At 40.4% G+C, this 22,965-nt stretch overlaps 2 protein-coding genes across 7 annotated transcripts in view; one reads left to right on the top strand and one right to left on the bottom strand.

The window, feature by feature from the left end:
- The window catches only part of cacna2d4a (calcium channel, voltage-dependent, alpha 2/delta subunit 4a), an 85,979-nt gene that overhangs the window by 28,094 nt on the left and 34,920 nt on the right, over positions 1-22,965 (bottom strand). The gene's annotated exons all lie outside the window — the stretch shown is intronic.
- On the top strand, positions 320-20,710 carry lrtm2a (leucine-rich repeats and transmembrane domains 2a). The gene is made up of 7 exons (XM_015027041.1): positions 320-1,097; positions 8,261-8,451; positions 16,114-16,340; positions 17,319-17,444; positions 17,780-17,868; positions 18,543-18,700; positions 19,777-20,710. Exons 2-7 carry the CDS (start codon positions 8,376-8,378, stop codon positions 20,301-20,303), a joined length of 1,203 nt encoding a protein of 400 aa, XP_014882527.1. The 5' UTR covers positions 320-1,097; positions 8,261-8,375; the 3' UTR covers positions 20,304-20,710.

Here is a 22,965-nt window from a genome sequence, read left to right as displayed (position 1 = left end):
TACGAGAGATGCCTCCGGGAATCGAATAAAAATGAAAGGCGAGCGAGGGAGATGTGAAGAGAGAGGGATAAAAAAGGAAAAATAAATCGAGGGAGGAGAAAAGCCCATGTGGCGGAGGGAGATTCTCATCTTCACTGAAATCATCACATCTCTCCCTCCCTCCACCTTTCCTTCCACCACAAGCTTTCTATTGAGGATCTCTGTTTCTTCCCCCCCCCCCGTCCATCATCAACCTCATCCCACCCCGTCTTCTGCATCCCCTACCCTCCCACCTCTTCTCTATTTCTCTCCACCCCCAACCCCTCATCACAGCTTTCACTCTTTCATATTATCCCTCTCTCTGTATTCCACCTCCCTCGCCCTCTCTCTGTCACTGTCGGAGAGCTGCAGGCAGACGAGGCAGCATGCACTAATGTTGCTATATTTGACGAGGCACGCGCACACCCTCTTCTGCCACATGCACAGCTGCACACTCATATGAGAGAGAGGAAGGGGAGGCGAGGGCACCGGGGCTTTAAGACGCACTGGATGCGGTCTGAGTGCTGGAATCACAAACATAGCGAAACACGGCGAGGGGGTAATGCATGACGCCAGCAAACCAATCGTGTTTTTGCTCTTTATCTCTCTCTCTCCCCCTCTCAGACACACGCTCACGCCTCTCAGACACACGGCAGCACACGAGCCAGGGAGCGGGACGGCGTTGGACGTATCATTCATACAGAGGAAAGATCAGAAGGAAAGGATTAACTCCCTCCAGCCTTCTCCCTCTAAGGATCTTATCCCCTCTTCCCTCTTCATGTTCCTCTAAGCCCATCTTCACCTCGTTTTTTTTCTTCTTTTTAACAATCCCTCCTTTTAAGAAAAAAAAAAACAATCTTTCCTTTTTACACAATTCATTTGTGGGCTGAGGGAAGCAGACAGTCACAATCTTTACCTTGAGGATTGCTTTGGCTAAAGCAGTGATAGTTTTTTTTCTTCGATGTTTCGTCCTGCGAGAAATTTTTTTAGTTTTTGCTTTTCAACACAGTATCTTTGGATGAATGGCTGACGGCAGCAAGCTGTAAGGCTGGTGCCAAACTGAGGTATCTGGTAAAAAGGTAAGTCCAGAAACGGTGGTAGTTATGCTTGCTACACTCAAAAAAAAATTTATTAAAAAAACAAAAAAAAAACAAAAAAAAAACACAATCTCAATATATTTGCGGATCATTGTAAGGTGAACTGAAGGCTACTTAGTTAGTTGTAATGGCTGGTAACTAGTGGTGGGCACAGAATTCACAAACCAAGAGAACAGCAGGAATGTTTGATTTAGAGGGGAAAGCCTGCAGATGTTAACAGGGGAAGAAACACCTAGAAACTAATAAGGAAAAAAAAATTTTGCTTTTCAACTAACTTTTCAATATAATGTTTCTCCGAAATTGTTTGCGTACTTGTGTAAGAAGTCCTGGTGCAGATCTGTAAGACTGATGCAAGTATATTTTGGATATTAATGAGTAATAAAAAAATAAATTAATACCATATAGGTCCAACCACAGTTCATAGCCAGCTTAATCATTAAAGTGAAACTCATTCACTTCCTGTGTCATGTTTTCTACAGTTTAACTGGTGCAAAAAGAAGAAAAAATTGCTGCTCTCATGTATACTGCAACCTAAGCAGCGGACCCTCATGTATTTTTCTTAAAATATTTTAAGCAACCTTGAAAGTACCACTGACTTTTTGTTGGACATTATACATTAGGATAATATTGCAGTCTTTTCAAGTCTGACCTTCATATTGCATTATGTAATTTTAATCCATTTAAAACCCTTTGACTTCCGCTATTAAATGATGCTGATTTTCAGTCTGAGGCTATAGTGTAAAGTGCTGCAGCTGTTTTTTGTTGTTGTTTTTTTTACCTGCTGTTTTTACACTTATCAGTTCTAACAGTGATTCAGAAGGTGTGATGTAAAAGTGATTAACTCGATGGAGCTGCATTGTAATTATATGATGATGCAGCGAGTGTGGGGCCTCGCCTGTCTAATGTCCCTGAGGCTTTTGTGTCTCTCTATTTTGTCTGACTCTCTGTCAAGTAACACAGACACATCCTGACATCATTCCAGGGAAAACAATTAAGATTGCTGAGTGATTATATGGGTAGTGCAGTAATTTGGCATGTCTAATAAGCAACAAGGCTGCCACTTCAAACCAACTGGAAGGCTTCAGTGAAAACATCCATAAAATCCTCGCATGCATTCCAGCTGGAGTCGGTTTAATGACGTTTGATGTAATCAACCAAACTGCTGCACGCGACAATATTTTGTGCAAAATTACTGGAAAACCTCATGGATATTCATTCTAGTTTAAACTGACAACACAGCATGCACGCAAAACATTTTATACAGTGCTTTATGAAAGTCTAACTTTTTTCACGTTTTGACTCTTTAAAAGCATAAATCTGAACGTAGTGCCTCGCTGTTAAAGTGGGAGGAAAACAATGTAAGTTTAAAAAATATTTATAAATAATGAGAGGTGTTATACATTTGTATTAAAAAAAATACTTAACCTTTTTCTGCTGTTACAGCTGAGAATCTACTTTATTTGAACATCTACAGACACTCTCTTCTACATAACATAACTCATATGTCATATTGGACAGAGAGCACATTCACAATTGGCTTTTTAGGTCTGGACTTTGACTGGGTCATTCTAAGTTTGATCTAAACTAGTTTTTTCAACTCCAGTCCTCGAGAGCTTCTGTCCTGCAGCTTTTAAGTGCTTCTCTGCTCTAACACACCTAAGCTTAAGAGTAAAGAGAACCGAATTCAAATGCACACCACACTTTTCAGTTTCTTATTCACGAAACACTGAGAAACAATGATCATTTCCCTCCATTTAAAGATTATTTGCTCCTACTTTGCGTTGATCTCCAACACCAAGCCTCAATCAATTACATTAAAGTTTGCAGATAGAATATGACCAAATTTAGAGCAGTTCAGGATGTATGAATACTTAGTGTGAAACAAAGCCATAAATAATGTAGTGGCTGTAGCATGGTCTGTTACACTCAGCAATAAAGAAATGTATAAAACACCCTTGAGATATTGCAGCTGTTCACAATCCGACCAATCGCAGATGATGGTAAAATATACGTGCAAGTTCCTGCAGCGTGTGGCTGTCAACATATAAGCGAGTCTATTTATCGCTGTGCTAGCATGCGTTGAGGTGTGTATGTTTGCGTGTGAACGCCATGTTGCAAAGTTTCTCTGCTCGCCTGTGTAAGAAATACATTAAAAATTGATTTAGGAAGCTTGGCTGCACCTCGCTGCCTTTGTTACCAACAAACATTGTAGCACATAGCAAGATGGGCATTAATGAGAACATTTTGTTGTAACTACATCACAAATTCCTATAGTTTGAGTGTTTTATAAAGGGAGTCAACAGTGGAGCTCAATGCAGATAATCTGATGCATTTATTCCAAAAGCTACTTGCTCAGGGGACCCACTCTGACACATCCACACACACAGACGTTCTTCCACACCTAGGTAATTATTCCCTTGTGCTCATTTGGAGGCACGCAGGGCAGAATTCCAGTCGTATTGATTAAAATCTATTAGTCAGGCCACGTATATTTGTCAGACAGAGGATTAAAAATCAGTAAAACTGGGCTTAAGTGGGCTGATCTGACAGAAATCCACACAAATATGCACAAACGCATACATACTCCGCAGAAAGATGAAACACTGATTTCAGTAGGTATAGAAGACTCAACTTGTTGCAGAATTTATCAAGTTATTTGCTATATAACTAAATTAGGACTGTAATGATTTGAGTAGCTCGATTATTAAAATTCCTCGAGGAAAATTTATCCGCCTTGAAGCTTCGTCAAATTATGTTGTATTATTTAGCACGTCGTGTTCCAGCCGGACCATTATTTGTGTTGGGCAGCGCTCTCACTTCCGCGTATGAGTTGTTAAGTTATGATATCAGCATAACGTCGAATTTTACGGGTTTTTGCTGTTTTTTTGGGGGGGACACATTAACATTTTTAAATTGCCGCGATGCTTAGAGAACGACAGCTTTTCTCCTACCTCGATAGAGTACCTGATTACTAACATATTACTTTACAACAGCCCTAAAGCAAACATGACATTTTTGGTCACTTTTTGAAATACCGACTCTGAAACTGCCTGTTTACTGGATGAACCAAAATGAAAACAAAAAGAAACAAAAAACAGAGAGACAGTAGAGGTGTTACATGAGTCCCCAACATGCCGGTGCCCTCCCATGTATTTACACAGTGTGTACACTAAAAACGTCCATGTGTAGATTTTGGCTGCCCTCATGTTCAGGTCAAATGGATTAAAAAAAAGCCTTCTGAGAATCGCCTGGCTCACCACCGCGTTGCCCGTTCATTTAGACAGGAGATGATGGCTGCTGAGGTAACCTGAAACTGGGGCTGTACAGTTTATTCAATTTGTATTTTTTTTTCCCCCTCTCCAAATTTTGCAATCGGTGAAAAAACATGTATTTTATTTCTGCAACATTCGTCTTTGCAAGTTGCGTTTAGAAATAATGGGCTGCCTTTACAGTACCCAAATAGATGACGCGACTAGATTTGCCCCTCCCCACCCCGTGCTTAAACAGCCCTGCTTACAACATAGAAATGATTCCCTTGTCAATTTGGAATGAAAGTAAAACCCTTTTGGGTAAATATTTCAGCATACAGGGTGGTTGAGACTTCATAGCGAGCTCCTTAAATGTTAAAAGTGCATCAAACATTTACTCTAGACAATGCCACAGACACAGGAGGAAATCCTGGTGATTCAGAATCCTTCTGCAAAGTTGAGGCGAGCTGAGCTAAAAATGCTGACATTGCAAAAAGGCATAAACTCTGCAGCAACAGACTGAAGCAATGTACGACACTTGTTCTAATATGGGACCTTAACCTTCACTTGTAAAAGGCCCTTACACTCAGCAACAGATAAATCAGTTCACTGTGTACTGACAAGTGATATTTAGGGGAAACTTTATGACACCCAAAGGCATGAGATGAGTAAGGATGATAAAAGTTTGGTCTGCTTGTAAAAAATGATGTATGGCCTTTGTCTTGACATAAAACGTGTAGCAGAGTTGGTCCACAACAACAAAGGTGGCACAATTTATGGCAGCAATTTAGAAAAGCTCTAAGCCTACGTGAAAGATAAAAAAAAGCAGCGAAAAAAAAAGTATTTTTTTTTTTATCAGAGTTCTTCACTTGCTCACAACACAACTCGGTGCAAGAACTTCATCACAAATTGTTCCTCAGGATAGAAATCAGAGAAAATGTTTTCAAACAATCTCAGCCTTTGCCAACATTTGATCCAACTGGCCAGGAATGGACCTGCGTGATGGCGGAGTTGATAACACGGTTGCCTAGCAGCTACAAGGTCCTGGGTTTGAATCCCGGGCTGCATGGAGTTTGCATGTTGTCCCTGTGCGTGTGTGGATTCTCTCTGGGTATTCTTTCTCCCACAGTCCAAAAACAGTATGGTCTTCCTTTTATCCATGTTACCTGTTGACTTTGTCAAAGCAGGTGCAAAATGTTTGGAGAAACTCAAACAACCAACCAAAAGTATGCAATGACGAAGACCCAAAACGACCAGCAACTACTGGCGACAGTGTTGCTCCCTTCAAAAAATAGCCAGTTACAAAAAAATGTCCAACTCTTTTCATTAACGATAAAAAAAAATATGTATACATCACCTGTAAGTTTATCTTTTTGCCAGGTTTTGACAAGGACTGTGATGGTCTTTGCAATGAACCAGTAATGTGAAGCAACAGTATCACTTAGTTCCGCTACTGATAATGACGTTTCGACACATTGCTGCCCCCTAAAGGTCAGCTGCTGCAACTGAAAATGCTCTTTGTGTAAACGTTCAAACCTCCCGCTGCGGCCTAATCAAATTTATTCACCACTTCATGAATTTACCTGCATTTGGCAAGTACCGTGTGCTAATTACCACCTGTGGTCAGAATCAAGGACAGCAACAAAATATCTCAGAACCAACTGCATTCACTGCGTTGCACTAATTGGATCAGGGACTCCAAAAATTCTCAAGGAGTCGCCTACAAACGCATTATGTACAGGACTGCTGTGCTAAGCCCATGCAGCCTAAAAGGAAACATTTTTGTCTTCAATTAAAGATGGTAATTTCTCAAAATTCTTCCTTTTTCTTATCGCTACGGCACTCATTTACAAAGAATAACTAAATTTCCCAGCGGAGCTTAGCTAATGTGACTTTAATCACATGCAGGAAATCTATCTGCAGAGCTTCCTTGATTCATGCCTCTGTTACTTCGTTGAGAAAAGGAAAGGAGATTCGGAGTGAGAACTAGAAAGTACACTGGGAGAGAAAACAATCACGAATGAAGGTTTAACAGATGGAATAAATGTCGGAGAAACATGAAAGCTCAACACGACAACAGGAAACGGAGCCTAATATTTGGCTGCAAAGTGTCTGGCAGGGGCTATTAATAGTCATTCCGCCACAATTGGCTGCAGTAATGTTTGAACACAACAATCCACAGTGACACAAACTCAAAACTAAAAGATTCAAGAGGTTGTGGAGAGGAATGTTAATGCCCTCCTTGTTTACCCCCTTGCACTTATTTTTACTTCCCTTCTCCTGCTGGGATTTCCTGCCTCATCTTCTGTTTCCAAACCCTTTCATTAATGACCTGTTTTCCACACTCAGCCAATGACTTCACCTATTCTCCATCTCTCTACTCTTCCTCAATTTCCATATTTAACCATCTGTAAATGACCTGTTGACACTCCTGACAGATAGATGAATGTTACTCACAGAGGTGACTGCTTGACAGGCTCTACAGTCAGCTGCACTCTCACTGACCTCCTGTTCACCTTGATGCAGTTTATCACACCATTTTCTCTTTCCTATCTTGCTGTTTAATGTGCTGCAGGTGGAGATTTACATAATTATGGTGCACAGCACAAGCCCCAAAATGCACATTATTTTCTTGTCAACGCTATGGCAAGACGAGCCCCAAAGAAAAACACGGCATGCTTTCAAGTTTTCCCCACAAACATATTAATCTGATTAGTCCCACATTTCACACGCCTCCGATTGGATTTCATGATACTTGGGGAAAAGGCGGCATTTGAAAATTGCACTGGTTGGCCCATAGGCTGTGAGTCAACAGTTGTGCCATGTCGAGGTGCAGGCCAGCCTTTCACACCTTATATCACGACAACAAGAAAACTTTCTGTCGTCAGACTAATGTTCAACCTTATTGAAGAACCAAAACCTCAATATCCTCCAGAGACTATAATATGTGATTTTATTGAGAGAACAAAAAGTAGTCTGAAATTCCTAATGTTTTAAACATTTGTGATGGTAGAAAAAAGTTGTTTTACTATAGTTCTTCAACAGTTAATTTTCTCTTAGCCTCTCTTAACATCCCTGCTCACCTTATTTGCTGGTATAACCACGTCTAGCCTCTTGCCTGTGGCTTAAAGGGATGAGCCTCTGTGTCGTGTCTTTTTACACTTCAGGGAAACACAAAATCATCGACTACTTACTAGAGATCACTAAAAACTCTCAGTCTTTAAAAAGTCAAGCTTAATGATAATAAAAAAAATGTTTCTGTGGCATTTAATTTAAAGAGATTGGTAGGGGTGCCAATAACTGTCCCACTGATGATTTTGTTAAAACAATTATTTCTGAATGGGAGCCATTTCCTGACTGATTAAATACACTTATATTACAGGTTGCATGTTCATTAACATGTCAGTGCGAGATTATGCGGCTAAAATGTAGCATTCATTTATTTTATTTATTTTAAGGGTACATCTTTGCCAGAGGCGTTCAATAAATCCATCCTGACCTGTATATGAAATGCTGTTTGAATTACCATTTGTTTTTCTGGGAGTCTTTGTTTCTGTGCCCCACGTTTCCTCTGTCATACCCCGCGACTCTCGCACAGCAGCGGTCGGTGTTCTGTTTTTGTTAACGCAAATTGATTGCTTGAACTACTAAAAACACATTTATTATTCATGCCTCAAAATTTCTGGTGCGTTCCTGCCTAACGCCCGCGTACACATCCTCCTTCATGCACACAAGCGATGAAAATTGCAGACTTATGCACACACAAACACTCTTTAATGAATGCATATGCAAACTCAGTCCTGTGGATATTTTTTTTTCCAAGTCACGCATCAATAATGTGGTACGACCTTTGTTTAGGACACGTTTGTCTCACTTGTCTTTTTTCTCCCTGTTCAGGTGACTTGCTGCAGCTTTCCCTCAGTCACTGTTCATGTGGGAGCTGCAGGCATGACGGCTTGACCCCTTCACTGCCCCACTCCTCTGGCAGAGGAAGGCCGCACACTTCTGTGTCATGCCCCCCTACATCCACCCCCCTGGGGGCACTGGCCTCCCCTCAACCGGCGCTACCATCTTCTTGACCAGACACGGTGAGTTGACAGAAAAAAAAAAAAAGAAAAAAAAAACCTCCTAAAAGAAATACTCTGCTTCAATCCTGCTCAACTCTGCTCTGCTGTGCTCCTAACTCCGCGAGGGAGCAGGAATACTGCCTGTTTTGACAGCTGCTAATGTTAGCATGCTCAGCGTGATCGGACTCACACGTACACACAAACACAAAAGATGAAGGCTCTGACGGCACGTGCCAAAGTCTGTTGGTGAAATCCCAAAAGAGAGCATGTTTTAGTGCGGGCGGAAGTCTGTAGAAACAAAACGCAGCGGGAGGAGGAAGGCAAAGATGGATCTGAACAGTTTTTCCTCCCTTCCCTTCTTTCTTTTTTCTCCTCCAGCAAAGTAGAAAGCTGCAGCACAGACATTGCCTCTCTTCTCCGTCACTCATAATGTCTTTGTGTGGCTTAACCGTGAGGGTTGTTGACAAAAGAAGCAGTCACTGCACTTCTGTGGTATGACTCTGACATAATGCTCCTCATGTGTTGGTGTTAAAGTTCCTGTCCTAAGCCCTTGACCCATACTTAACCTTTACAGCTTGTCTTCACTTGAACAGCCCATCTGCGCCTCAACTATAACGCAAGAACAGCTGAGCAGCAACATGGAAAACTGAGACTGAATGTTTCAGTAAACCATTCTCCGTTTCAGACGACACATTCATCGTGGCTTATTTTTTATTAATACATGGTCGCTTAAAGTGCCATAAAAAAGTTTATTATGGCACTTTTACATTTTATCATGTTACAATAACAAATTTTAATGTTTAAGGAACAGCTCTCTTTTAAACAAATAGAAAACTCTGGTAGCAGCCCGACTGACCTTGAGCTATTTTGCGAAGAGGAACAGGTATAATTTCAAGCCTCAAATCAGGAAGAGCTGGTAGAGAGACATACTAGAAAAAAAAAACTTATAGGACTACTTGCAGTAAAAGGTGGTTCTATAAAGAGCTGATTCAGAGCAACCAGACAGAAATGTTGGTACTTCTGAATGGAAAAATACTGACTAAACCATGTTTCATTTCAACTTCCTCTTCACTACTTTGTATTGGTTCGGTCTGTCCCAATATGATAAATTAAAGTTTATGATTGTAACATGAGAAATTAAAAAAAAAAAAAAATCACTTATCTCACTTCTCTTTCTTCCTTTGTCTCTGCTTATTTCATACACACACATGTTGTAGATTAAACAATATGACTGAAAAATACTGCAGAGATTTTGAAATAATGGGCAGACGCAGCGCTACTTTAGTTTTCACATCTGAAATTAGTTTGTGCTGTCCAAACTCATGCTGCTGTCTGTGCAAAGCTATACAAATCTTAAACCAGAGAAAAAGGAAAACAGAAAAACATGGATGGTCCTGGTAGAATTGCTGGAGAAGTTTTGGATCTTCAAGAGGTGCCTTGCAAAGAAAAACACCTCCACAAGCTGCTGTGGTAACGCCAGGCACACTTAATAACAGGGCAACACTATCCATCAGAACCTCAGCACACCCACACAGATCATCTACATCAATACACACACCTCTCTGGAGGCTGCGGCGGAGGAAAAAAAGTTTTCTACTGGGAACCACAGAGAAATGATCAAGAGCCTTTAATACGCCTTTCTGTAGTCCACAGTCTGTTGAGGTGAGACTCAGCCGTTCTTCTCAGCTACAGCATTTTATAGCATGGCAAAAGAGATTAAACTGACCCTGTTTTTAAATTGTTCTATAAGCTGTTGAGACATGCTGGTCTCATTTCCAACCTGCAAAATCATTTTCAATCCAAATATTCTAGGGATATGAATAATTGTTCGCTTAATTGTAATTCTAATAAAGGTTAAGGAAACGGCACATACAAAAACATAAAATTAATATACTGGCTATAGATGCCGTTTGTGTTGTTGTATCTCTATTTGTCTGACTTACTAGAAATGCTACTAAACTGAAGCAATATTAGGGGAAAAAGTTTCATCTGACGTTATTTTGTGACCATTCATTGTTCTATGCCATTGAAGTGCAAGAGAAAGTTGAATGATGGAGGATTAAAGTGAGTCTTGGTCTTTGACGTTACATTCGAACAACCAATATGTAATTATTCTTCTGTAATGCTAATATATCAACAAAAATAAAAAAGTGCAAAGTAAAAAAAGTTAAATTCAACACAGCAGATCGGAGTAAACTGGAGGAAGACAATAGAAAGTGTGAGTGACAAAGCAAGGAAGCAGTCGGAGGAGCAGAGGATGACAAATGGGAGATGTGAGATCAAAGAAAAGGAAGAGAGACGGAAAGATGAAGGAGACGAATCTACAAGTGACAGGGAGACCATATGGTGCCTTTAGGCTTTCACAATCCCAGCAGAGGGTATGAACACACAATTGCACACAGAAAGCACGGAATAATTCCTATCCACAAGCTTGAATATGCACTGTTGGTGTGCGCGCGCGCGTGTGTGTGTGTGTGTGTGTTTGCTTTTGGACACTATTAACGGCCCCAAATAGAGCCCAATAGCTCATTGCTTTTAGCAAAAACTGGGAGAGAGACTGATGTGGTGCGAGTGAAAGCGGTTCAGAATTGGCTTTTAAGCGGCAAATAATGCAGTCTGGGTTTGGAATACTTAGTTTGGAAAAGCGCCAAATAATGACAGCATTAAGCTAAGTGCAGCCGTAATGTAGTTTAGTGGGTAAAAGAGCTTCATAAGGGCCGGGATAGAGAGATTACAGCAATTCATTTAACTGGCCTGTAGCACAGAGATGGTAAACTAACTTCAAAGTTAGAAATGTCATTCCACTTGAAGAAGTACCGTGTTTTGGTGGCTCAGGCACAGTGTTAGCTTTAGCAATAGCATTCAGTAATCCAGTTAACCTTATGCTAGGTTAACTGGCCGCTGATGGCCATTCGTTTGGTCAGTAGAAGAAATAAGATGCTTTCTGGGTAATTACAGTCATTTCCCTGAAATATTCAGTTTGCACTATGACGCAGCAGTTTGTCATCGTCTGTATGTGACGCATAATGTGGAGCTTTCACATGCTGCTTTGTAAGGCTCAGGAGGTTTTTGGACGGACAGCTTGTTTGCCAATAAGCCAAATCAGCACGCAAAATTCAAGAACGCTTTCAGTTGACTTGTTCAGGCAAATTCAAATTAATTTAATGAGATTAAAGTGTAATTTTGTGAACAGTAATTTTTGTCCAAGTACATTTTCCATCTCTCTTAAATGCACTCATACTGACTCATTCTATTTGCAGTTTGCCATGTATATTAGATTTTTTTCTGGCTCTGGCTTGTATTTCGGAATTTAGTAAAATAGTGGGAATTTAATTTTTGTCATTTGTACAACAGTGTGACCACGAGCTAGAGATTATGAGCTCTGGACCATAATCTGGGTGCAAGCAGGATACTAAATGTGCATACATCACAGCACCAGCTTCCCTTAAATAGCTTGAGCAAGAATGTGCCAGGCAGAAAAACATGGCATTTCATCAAATAATAATACTGATGCAGATTAATTGGCCAAGTGCTTAAACTCACAAACTCAAAGAATATAATTTATATTATAGCTCAGATGTACATCACTATGGTAACTGTAAAGGTGACAGAAAAAAACAACCTCTATGTAATAATAAACACTAGCTGGCAATGAATTTGATAGATTCAATTACAGATATGCTATTCAAGTGTTCAAGGCTCTGAAAAGGAGAGTAAACCTAATAGGGTGTAACCTTGAAAATAGATCTGTTTATAACAAATTACATATCCATACTAAATGAGGCTAAAAAATAAAAATAAAAAAATCACAGAGAAATGACATACAATGACAGTATCAATCATGAATGCCCCATATTTTCCTGACTTTTCTCCATCATTACAATAAATACTGGGAAAATATTTAACTCCCCTACTTCTCCAGACAGCCTCCCAATCAAGTCTTCAGCTTTAAAACAACAGTCTGTGCAAAACAAATGTCTATAGAGGTTTAGCTTCATTCATTTAGTTTAGCAATACAGTTTGAAGAATCTGTGAGCGGCACAAGATATGGGATGTGTTCGTCTTTTTTTTTCCTACATCAAGAGCGTCCAAGTCGAGTTCTGGCCATCCATGCCATCCTGCAACTTCTTGTTGCATCCCATCTCCATCGCACCCGGTTTTAAATAAATGGCATGTTACCAGGCCTCTTCAGAGCTGAATGATGAGGGAATCCAGCAATTTGATTCAGGTGTGTTGGAGCAGAAAGGCGTCTAAAAGTGGCAGGATAGTAACTCTAGGACTCGACTTGGACATCGCAGCTTTAAATAACCTTAAAGTGTTCAAGCAATCACTTCTACAACTTTACGCAATTTATCAAGGAAATGATGTTGAATTTATTCAGCAAACTTTGTTTCACCTTTATACTGATCTTCGTCTTACCTTTTGCTCCTGTAATTAACAAATGTCAAAAAGTCTACAACCTCTATATCATGAGAACAAGCCCATCTGTCACAACAAATTGCTGGAAATAGCATGAATTGGAAGGAGACATGAGAACATGTTCCCCAGCCACTGAAATAATAGTACTGTCTCTCAGGTGTACGATTCATCAGAGGTGTAACTAAAATGGAAGACAGATGGGATTAAAGTGGAGATATTGTGAATAAACGAGAGAAAAACAAGAGGAAGCAGAGAGGGGAGTAGAAGAAAAAGGAGAAGACAGAAATAGGTAAATATTCTTAATTCTACTAAGAAAAAAAAAAGTAGAAATGTACAAGAACAAGCTCTTATGTGCTCTTTCCTCCCGTCACAAACAGAGAATAAACCCAAACACTGTGTCCCTGCTGCTTATTCTTAGATCCTGCATGTTTGTCAGAGTGTGTTTGGGTGTCTGCATGTGGGAGACAGTGATTTCCTGTGTTTAGGTAAGCAATTATGCTCCTATTTTAAAGAGAGTCAGGACGAACAGTTCAGCGTACGATGGAAACAATGTCATGTGGACTTAATGGCCGGGTTTGAAGTCTAACGGGTTTCTCTCCTTTCTGCATTTAATCTTACGGCTCTGCATCTAGGGCTTCGTTCGTGGCTATCTGCTTCTTATGCGTTTCTTTGAGCCAACAGACACCGTCAGCCCCACACCATGGCTGCCTAAAATCTAAGAAATCCATATGCCTAAACTGACATGCAGCATTGGGCAACGACTCTTCCAGAAGGCAGACTTTTAATTATTTCTTAAGTAAATCTGAGCTACAACTGCAAGAAAATGTGGGGCTGAGGAAAATGTATGCTGTATTTCTCAGATTTTTTAAACATTATTATTTTGTTTTACTTCTAAAATGCATCTTGAACTACCGTTTATAGCCGTTTACTCTGCTGTAACAGATTTAAGTGATTTGGCACCAAAATAAAACTACATTGAAAGTGTCCAAAGCCTAGCAGCTCAAAATGAAACCTTAGAATTGCTTCTTTAATTTGTTCCCTTATTAAATACAAATACTGTGAATTTACTCATCTATAAATGAAGATTTAATTGGGGGAAAAAAAACAAAAAAAAAAAAACGCAAACCATCAAAACAAAACGCTTTTTCTTGGCTCGTACGAAGGACCAAAATAACACGTCAGGTAATGTAACCAGCACTGGGAGCCCCGGGGTTCAAATTTAAACTCTGCTCGGGTCACACTTGGACTCGGAGTCGATGTGAAACATTGACGAGGGAAGAAACACAGACCAGCGAGTCCTCTGTGTGGAGGACAGCTGGTCATCCCCGTAACAAGATAGCAGTAAGTCTGCCACTTGCACGGAAAACAGCTTGTGCCTTGGTAACATGCAACTGGGCTCAGTAACAGAAGTGCCTGTTGTGATGACATCATCGCTGGGTCCAGTGTCACCCAGAGGCCTCTGGACGAAGCTCTGAAGGTGTCAAAAGGCATTGTCGAAGAGAGACACTGTCAAACAATATTAAGTCTGCCAGATGGAACGGATACAATGTGCTAAAGCTTTAAATCAATACCGTTTAGGTTTTAGCCAGAAGAGCAGGTTTTGCGATAGTGGTGCATATAGATGTAGTCAGTACACACCTGCAGCACTGTGACTGGAGTAGCTGAAGGCATGTTATTCATGTCAGCGTTTCATTTTTTGTAGACAGTGGTTCTCACTGCAGTTCAGTTCAGCCCCAAAGCTTAAGGACTTTTTCTGAGTGGGCTTGTTTTGTTAGAAAGGCCCATTACGTGTTGAGATCTTTTATCATACTTCATGTTGTCCGACTGGTTCTGTTTAAGTTATGCCTTTATTCTGCAGATTTTTTGTTTTTGTTTTTTATAAATATATTTTTGAATAGAACCAGGATGGTTTGGATATTTTACTTGTTTTTCCCCCCCCTTAAACAAGTAAAACATCAAATGATGAAACCATTTTGAGTACAAATTATCTTTGTCGGATATTAAAATCTGTTCGATGAGCTTAAACATGTAAAGTATGACAAAAAGAGAGAGAGAGAGAAAAGCAGTTTAGGGCAAAGTACTTTGTAACAATAATCAATCTTCTACTACATTGAGCCACTGACTGCAAAGCAATATCAACACTCCGAATCATGACCAACTCACACCCAAGGGTGATTATGAGAAGAAAAACAGATGGAAGAAGAATCGGAGGAAATACAACTACTGACAGAAAAACAAAATGTTCTCAACTACTAAGAAATGAATGCTAATAAGATGCAAGTGATAAAATCTACAGGTGAGCCAAGGAGGGAGCATAAAGTCTCTGTGCCTGGAGTTTAGAGAGGATTTTTTTTTTTTTTCATATCATGCCTTGTGGATGCTTCACACACGCTTGCGTAGTTGCACAAGCATATGCCCACTCACACATAAACAGAGAGATAAAAATCGTGCCGATAAGCCATTGGCTGGAAACAAAGTCAACCAGTGTAACGAGACACTGAGGGAATACAGAGAAGTGCTGAGAGGCTTGAAGTGAAGGGGAATGAGAGATATAAAGAGAGTCTGCTGGGAGGCAGAGACGTGCAGAGTGAAGACAGCAACAGTCCGATTTAGCTTTTATATAAACAGTAGGGGGAAAAAAACGAAAGAGCAAATATTACCTGTATTTATGAAGGAAAATTAAATCAGAGGAAGAGAGAAAGGGAAGAACAGAAGTCTAGAGTAGTCCAAAGTAAACAGGTCAAATTACAAAAGGAAACAGATTGTTATAGATGACTCAAGTCAGCAGAAAAACAGCACGATGTGAAGAAGAGGGATTTCTCTTGCAAGGGTGCTTTTAACTTGAAATGCAAACACGCATTACGTTTCGTAAACAGTGGGCTTCGGTTGCGGTTCTTCTGTGCCCAGACATGCAGTGTGTGGAAGAAGAAACAGTCCACGTAGAAACTAGTCTTGGCATTTTGGTTCTTTTGTAACCTTTGCATGGTTTTTTGTTGTCTCAGCAATTTTTGCCCCCATTTGCATACAAAGAGAAAACTGGGAAAATTATACACAAGACTGTTGCAAATCTATAGAAATGAAGTCTAAGACTAAGCCCTCAAATTTACATTAATGAAGCCAGTGTAAGAAAAAAGAACTAAAATGTAGGTTTTTCCACTGAGAAGTACTATCACAATTTCCAAAAAGTAAATGTCTGAAATAGTATTTCATTTCAAGAACTGAATAATGAGTTTATTAATGTCTCTCTGTTGTTTTTTTCCCCAGTCTTTTGTGTCCTGAGCCTCTTGGCCATGTTGCTTTTCCCAGCATCCTCGTGCCCTCCTCCTTGTCTCTGCTCCTCGGACACCCTCGTGGTCGACTGTGGGGAACGTGGACTTTCCTCCCTGCCTCCTATGCACCTCCTGCCTCCAGGGAGCCGCTCCCTTCTGCTAGCCAACAACAAGTTCGCCTCACTGGGAGCCTCATCCTTTGCTAACCTATCCTCTCTGGAGGTCTGCAGTCATTTGTTAATCATTTCCAGAACATATTTGCCTAACCTTTGAACAATTCCTGTTGTGGTGTTTATAATGGACAAACAGGGTTTTTTTTTTTTTTTTTAAACTATACACTAAAAACAACAGGATAGGAACGGTTACTTTATGGAAAGTCAAGTATTGAGAGTGATTAACAGAAAATATGTGCACTCAGCTCAGTTACATTTGAAAAACCAGCTCAAGCTGCAAACTGTGCGTCAATGTTGGCCTGTTTACACATGGGATTTCTAAATGAGCCGAGTGGCTGGTCCACACTGAAATTCATCCCACGCGGTTGGCATGGCTCGGCTTCTTATCAATTAGTAAAGTTCTGATCTGTCTGCCATCTCCTATTTTGGCCCTTAATATGTCACAATCGAAGTTCGGCTGCAGCTCTGAGCACGGTTCAAAAAAAGACTGTCCTTGAAAACAGACACTAAATCTGTTTTAAATATAGTACCGTGTTGTTGACTGAGTACACCATGTTTGCAGATGATACTATGATTTTTTTCTTTCAAAAAAGATTATATAGCACTTGTGATCTTAATTTTACTCCTGGTTGGTAAAAAAAAAATAGAGACAAGAGAGAAGTGCCTCAGGTCTCATTTGCTTGTGCAATTCCAGTGCACAAGCAAAGAGCAACTGGAATTGCACAAGCAAGTTGTAAGAATGTGATTGGCTAAGGTTGAAGCAGACAGTATAAGTGTTGTGCTTTTTTTTTTTTTATTCTTATTTTGTTTGTTTTATCTTTCTACTATGGACCTTTTTTGTGTCTGGAATAAAGAGATGATGATGATAATACCAGGCAAATTGAGCCCAACAGTCGTAGCAGACTGGACATTTGTGGACAATGGCTTCCTTCCCAACTATTGTTTTTATCAGAAATCTTATAACCATCTTAAACAAGTATCACACGAGAAGCAAAACAATGATGAAGTACATTTTTGTGCATTTTAGGAGCTGGACCTTTCAAATAACTACCTGGATAATTTACCGGCAGGATTGTTTAGAGACATGTCCAACCTGACGAGACTGACTCTGCACAACAACTCACTAACAGTAATGGACAGAGAGCTCTTCCAGGTAGGCACTGGACAATGTACCGGGTTATATTTTGTACATTCAAAGAATTGCTTAGACACATGAAAAGATAAATGTAATTCAGCCAAAAAAGGTCAAGCATTAAACTCTGTCAAATGATCCAAAACATCTAAATTATTGTCAAAACAAAAGAAGCTTTGTCAGCTTTTTAGATTACATTTTGTTTCTGCACTTTAATATGTTTTTATCACAACTAATTCAGGCAAATATGATGACCTACGACGCTAGAAGTATAAAGTACAGCTGGAGTAGCCGACACTGCAATGGAAAAAGGTAAACTTCAAACAATGAAAGATCTGCTTTTGATGTCTCCACAGGGTTTAGTGAGTCTACAGAGTCTGGACTTGTCTTTGAATGGTCTGTCCACCATTCCCGTAGGCTCTATGGATGAGCTGCAGCACCTCAGGTAAATACATACCACCTTGCATTATTTCCAAATGTCAGACACTCACCTGCCCCTTTTATCGGTACACCTTTCTAGTACCGGGTTCGACCCCTTTTGCCCTTTGAACTACTTCAGTTCTCTATGCCACAAATGCAGCATTAAGCAACTGGTGCCGATTTGTCAGCAGCAAATTAAGGATGTGAATTTCCCAATCCAACACTTCACAGACGCTCTTCTGAACAGAGAGCTAATGACTGTGGACGTATTTGGAGAACAGTGAACTCATCGTCACGTTCAATTAAACAGTTGGAGATGATTTAAGCTTTGTGATGTAGTGAGTTATACTTCTGGAAGTAGCTATCAGAAGATAAGTGCACTATTGTCATAAAGGCATGAACAAACTAAGCAAAAATATTCATGCAGGCTGTGATGTTTACATGTCAAATTGGTACCAAGTGTGTCAAATAGTGTTCCCAGAATAAACCACTGATTTGAGGTATATTCTGCTTTGAACTTGGAACTTTTTGGAAAATATAAAAATGTGTTGGGCTACAGAGTTAGCCCGTAATGGGTGGCTTCTGATATGATAAATTTATTACCGGTTTATGTTTTGCAAGAAAAAAGTCTGCTATTTTCTATACAGAAAATAATAATAATGTTCTAAGTAATCTTTTTTTTCTGCCTATTCTTTCAAGGTGGCTCTCACTGGCAGGTAACCGACTTCATGGTTTGGAGAGGGCAGCGTTTGAGCCACTGGTCAACCTGCAACACCTAGAACTGGGACAGAACCCATGGGAATGCGACTGCAACCTTCGTGATTTCAAACACTGGATGGAGTGGCTGCTGTACAGAGGTGGATTTTTGATTACGTTACAACGGCCGACTCTGTTCTCCCTATTGCATTAAAGGAGGCAAAGGAATAATGGTCTAAATTTAGGGAATACTCAAGAAAGGGACAGCTGGATGCTGCGAAAGACTTCGAGTGCTTTGAGCTCTGTTATTTGGCTACACGCACATTACAGCTCTCGTTGTTTTTCTGCGTGCCTCTGCAGGCTGTTAGCACATCAGATAACCAACAGCTGCTCTCAGCTTTTCTCATTGTGTGTAAAAATCTACATTCACCTCAACGCCTGGGGCCTCAGCTGCCCTGCTAATGAAGCATCTCTTTTTTTCTACTCCATTCTGCTCTCCTTTTGATTCCGCTCTCTTCTGTCTGACTGAGCTGCACTCTCGCTCAGTTCGGCGTTCTTCTGACAAAGACGAGCAGGAACGTGATAATTTAATAATCGTGAGAGCAGCAGAGAAAATTACAAGAAGGCATTTCAAACTTGAACATGAAATCACGCGACTTTAGCCTCTAAAAAGGAGAACTGATGCATAAAACGCATCCAGCGAAGCGGCGTTTATTTTTCAAGACGCTTATATTGCAGAGCATTTAAAGAGAGAGCTGTGCACAGAGGACTTGTTTCTGTGAGGCGTCAAGATTAATAACTCAGACCCAAATAATCTTCTCTAATTTGATCCTGCAACTTGATCACAACTCTTGCTCAACTTATTTGAGGTCACACTGGCTTTCTGACACACGACCTTACGATGGACACCAAGTTCGGAGGCTCAGGCGGGATTTAAAGATAACAAAGAAGATAACACAATCCTTGTGCTGTCTGTGGGAATTAGTGACTCAGATATTTCTTATTTTTCACACGGCACAGCTCTGCTGAAGCAAGGCATGTCATCTCATAAATTATAGAAAGGCTTAGTTGAGCACAGCAAATAGTGTCCCTGTATTAAGTGCTGTATGACTCACACTGTAGTTGGAACAGCCACCTCTCTGTTTCTTTTCCTTGCATTTTTGTTAATCGGCATTGCTTTACATGCAAAAAGTAGTTTTTTTTTTTTTTTAAACTCCTCTGTCTGCATTTCCTTCAGGGGGTAAGGTGGATGCACTGGAGTGCACACTACCGAAGGACCTGCGTGGGAGGGACATACGCGGCGTTCCGGTGGAGATGTTCAACTACTGCCTCCAACTTGAAGATGAGAATGGAGGAGGGGGCGGCGACGGTGCTCGCTCTGGACAAGGAGGCGGTCCTCCATGCAGCAGGAGTGCTCTCATCCCAAGTGGGGCGACGCCAGTTTCTGACAACAGCGGCGGCGCCGGCGGCGACTCCTCTTCATCCACGGGAGGCGGCGGAGGAGGCGGCGAGGCCTCGTCGGATTGCAGCCGTGCCCGCTACCGACCCGTGAGCGTGCGCCGCGCCATCGGCACGGTGGTGATCGCCGGCGTGGTGTGCGGCATCGTTTGCATCATGATGGTGGCCGCCGCTGCTTACGGCTGCATCTACGCTTCTCTAATGGCTAAGTACCAGAGAGAGCTGAAGAAGAGGCAGCCGCTAATGGGGGACGGAGAGGCTGACGGGGAGGACAGGGAAGACAAACAAATCTCCTCTGTGGCCTAAAAAGAGGGATGGGACAGAGAGGAGCTGGCAAGTCAAAAAGGGGGAAGGCTAAAAGCGATGAAAATAAGAAAAGGGCTCTAAGAGGAGAGATATGAACAGGCTTGTTTTTCTACTCACGGACATTATTGTATCTCTCCCTCTGACTCTCATACTGACACCTCTTTCCCATGTTTTGTCTTCCTTTCCTCATCCTCATCCTTAATCTATTTTTAACCTCCTCCAGTCTTGTCCTTCTCTCTAACATACTCTCCCACACACACAAACCTTATCTGTTCCCTGATTTTCTCTTCAATTTTGGGCCCATTCTCTGTCTGCAGTGTTTCTTACCAATTATTCGTCCAAGTTGCCTGCCAACCACCTACTGCAACTAAATTTGCCATTATATTGGCAAGAAAAAAAAAAAAAAATCAGATTTGGTATGTCCCTATACTATGAAACATATCATTTAAGATGTTACGAAGCACCCATGCTGCATGGCCAGTAAGTATTTGCAAATCTGGAGTGAAGATTCAGGGATTCACAGTGTGCATGGTGTTTAACTGGACCGATGTTGACACCAACTCGCAGATTGTGTGCCATCACCCGACTTGTGCTCTTCAAACTCAGTGGTTACTTGGAAAAATCCGAAATCCAACACATTTATTCCTCTGAGCAAATTTTAACAACTACCTTTAGTCTACAACCTCTAAGGACTGACTGGTGTTAAGAAGCGCATTTGTGATATTTATGTGAAAACAAAAAGAGGACTGGTGAGGTGCTTATGTATGCTGATGAGACCAAAGTCGTAGAGAAAAAAAAAATATCCGGTTTGTCAAACTCCAAGAGAATACGTCATCGACTACATCAACCTCTGTCCCTCTACGTGAAGCCACTGCTTCGATTGATCTTTCTGGACTAACAAAGATCAACAAGCAGAAACTACTAGCATAAGAAGCTCATTTGTCAAGACTAACCAGAAAAATACAGTAGCATTTATCTGCAATTTTATGCTGATGAACTCGTCATATTCAGGAAAAAAAAAAAAGAAAAAGAAAAAAAAAAAAAGGTGACGCTTCTAAAAATGGTCTGGACAAATTAACATCTCAGTCAGTGAAAGAAGTAGTAAAACTTCACTTGTGGATTAACCGTGAAAATTCCCGGGACTGAAAAGGACAACAGATTTCATTCTCTGTTTACCCCCTCAAGGAGGTAAAGGTTTGTTACAGTGACATGGACAGCAATCTCAGAGAGCACCGTCCTCTGCTAAGGACTACAAAACGTAATCTATGAACTACAAATGTCGGCCTTCTGCACTTTATTTCTCTTATCAGATGCCCTCTGGTCGTTCTCCCAGGCCCTTTCCTCCTGTACCATTCAAAGACAGATAAATCACCCAGAGAGATTATAAAGAAAGGGATTATCAGAAAAAAAAAGAAAAAAAGCTGCTATTTTACTCCCTCCTCCCTTTTTTGCCCATCTCCTCACCCACCTTTCTACCCAGAAATATTTGCAGAAGCTTTTTCCACACTGCTTAAGGATTTCGTCTGTTCCTTTCAACAACCCCTTCTTTAAAAAGGTTTTTCTTTTTATTTACCAAGAAAGGTCTGCGATATGCAATGAAAACTGTCTCTCTGTTAGCAGTGACGACTTCATAAAGTCGTCACTGCTAATTTGACGGGAACATGATTGTGTTTATATATACACATCTATAGTATTCAGTTTGTTTGGATTCCGTTTCCATGACTTTGATTAATCCCCCTGAAAGATGTATGCGAGTAATTATTTTAGGTGCACAGACAGTGATTTCAGTAGCATTTATTGCATCCCTGAAGTAAATCTAAGCTCCCGCTCAATTTTTGATTGGCTTGGAATAAACCTATATTAACGTGTCTCTGATATCGGATTATATTGCAGATATTATTATGCTAGGCTACTATGATGTGTTGGCCCAGAAATTCCAAAAATGTTTCTGATGTATCCGTTTTTTGGTTTCTTGTATGAACCCACAATGTACGTGTCCTTTGTTGTGTTGCTGGATTTGTTTTTTTGATTTAGATTTTAATATCACTGCGATAGTTATTTGTTGTGTCCTTCCAACAGTTGCTAAAGTTTATGTAAGAAACTTAGTTTAAAGTGTCAGAATGGGCTTTATGCTGCCTTGTCTGTTATTTTGAATTAAATCTTAAGTTTTATAAATTGCCACTTTTTTTTTTTGCCATGTTAGCTGAACCTCCTTGTTTGCACCCATTAAAAGCATATACATTATCCAGAAAAGCAATTTAAAAAAAATATTGTGTTATTTTTTTAGCCGTTTCTTAATTTTTGCCAACTTTTGTGTGGTTTAACATCAGACAAAGAAGTAGACATTAAGTACCTAGAAGGTATAGTCCGTCTTTAATACAATTTGGCCCACATGTAGAAGCAATAGGTTTTTAAATGGTTTAATTTTCAGGAAGTGGACACGTACAAAAGGGCACCACAACCCAAAAATAGCTGCAAAATGAATTGAGCGATATGCTATGGGCAGTTTTTATACATGTTATCAACAAAAATAAGAAGCAATTGTTTTTATTTTCAATGCATGGTTGGTTAAAGCTACAATTAATACCTAGTCTTTACTCAAAAACTGAAATAAGTACATGGGCGTAGGTTTGGGTAGGGACGGTAGGGACATGTCCCTACC

Source organism: Poecilia latipinna, unplaced genomic scaffold, assembly GCF_001443285.1.
Source record: "Poecilia latipinna isolate Pla-1442-1.1 unplaced genomic scaffold, P_latipinna-1.0 Scaffold100, whole genome shotgun sequence".
NCBI classification, from domain to species: Eukaryota; Metazoa; Chordata; class Actinopteri; order Cyprinodontiformes; family Poeciliidae; genus Poecilia; species Poecilia latipinna.
Note: the sequence above shows the minus strand (reverse complement) of the source record. Positions and strands in the feature narration are given on the sequence as shown.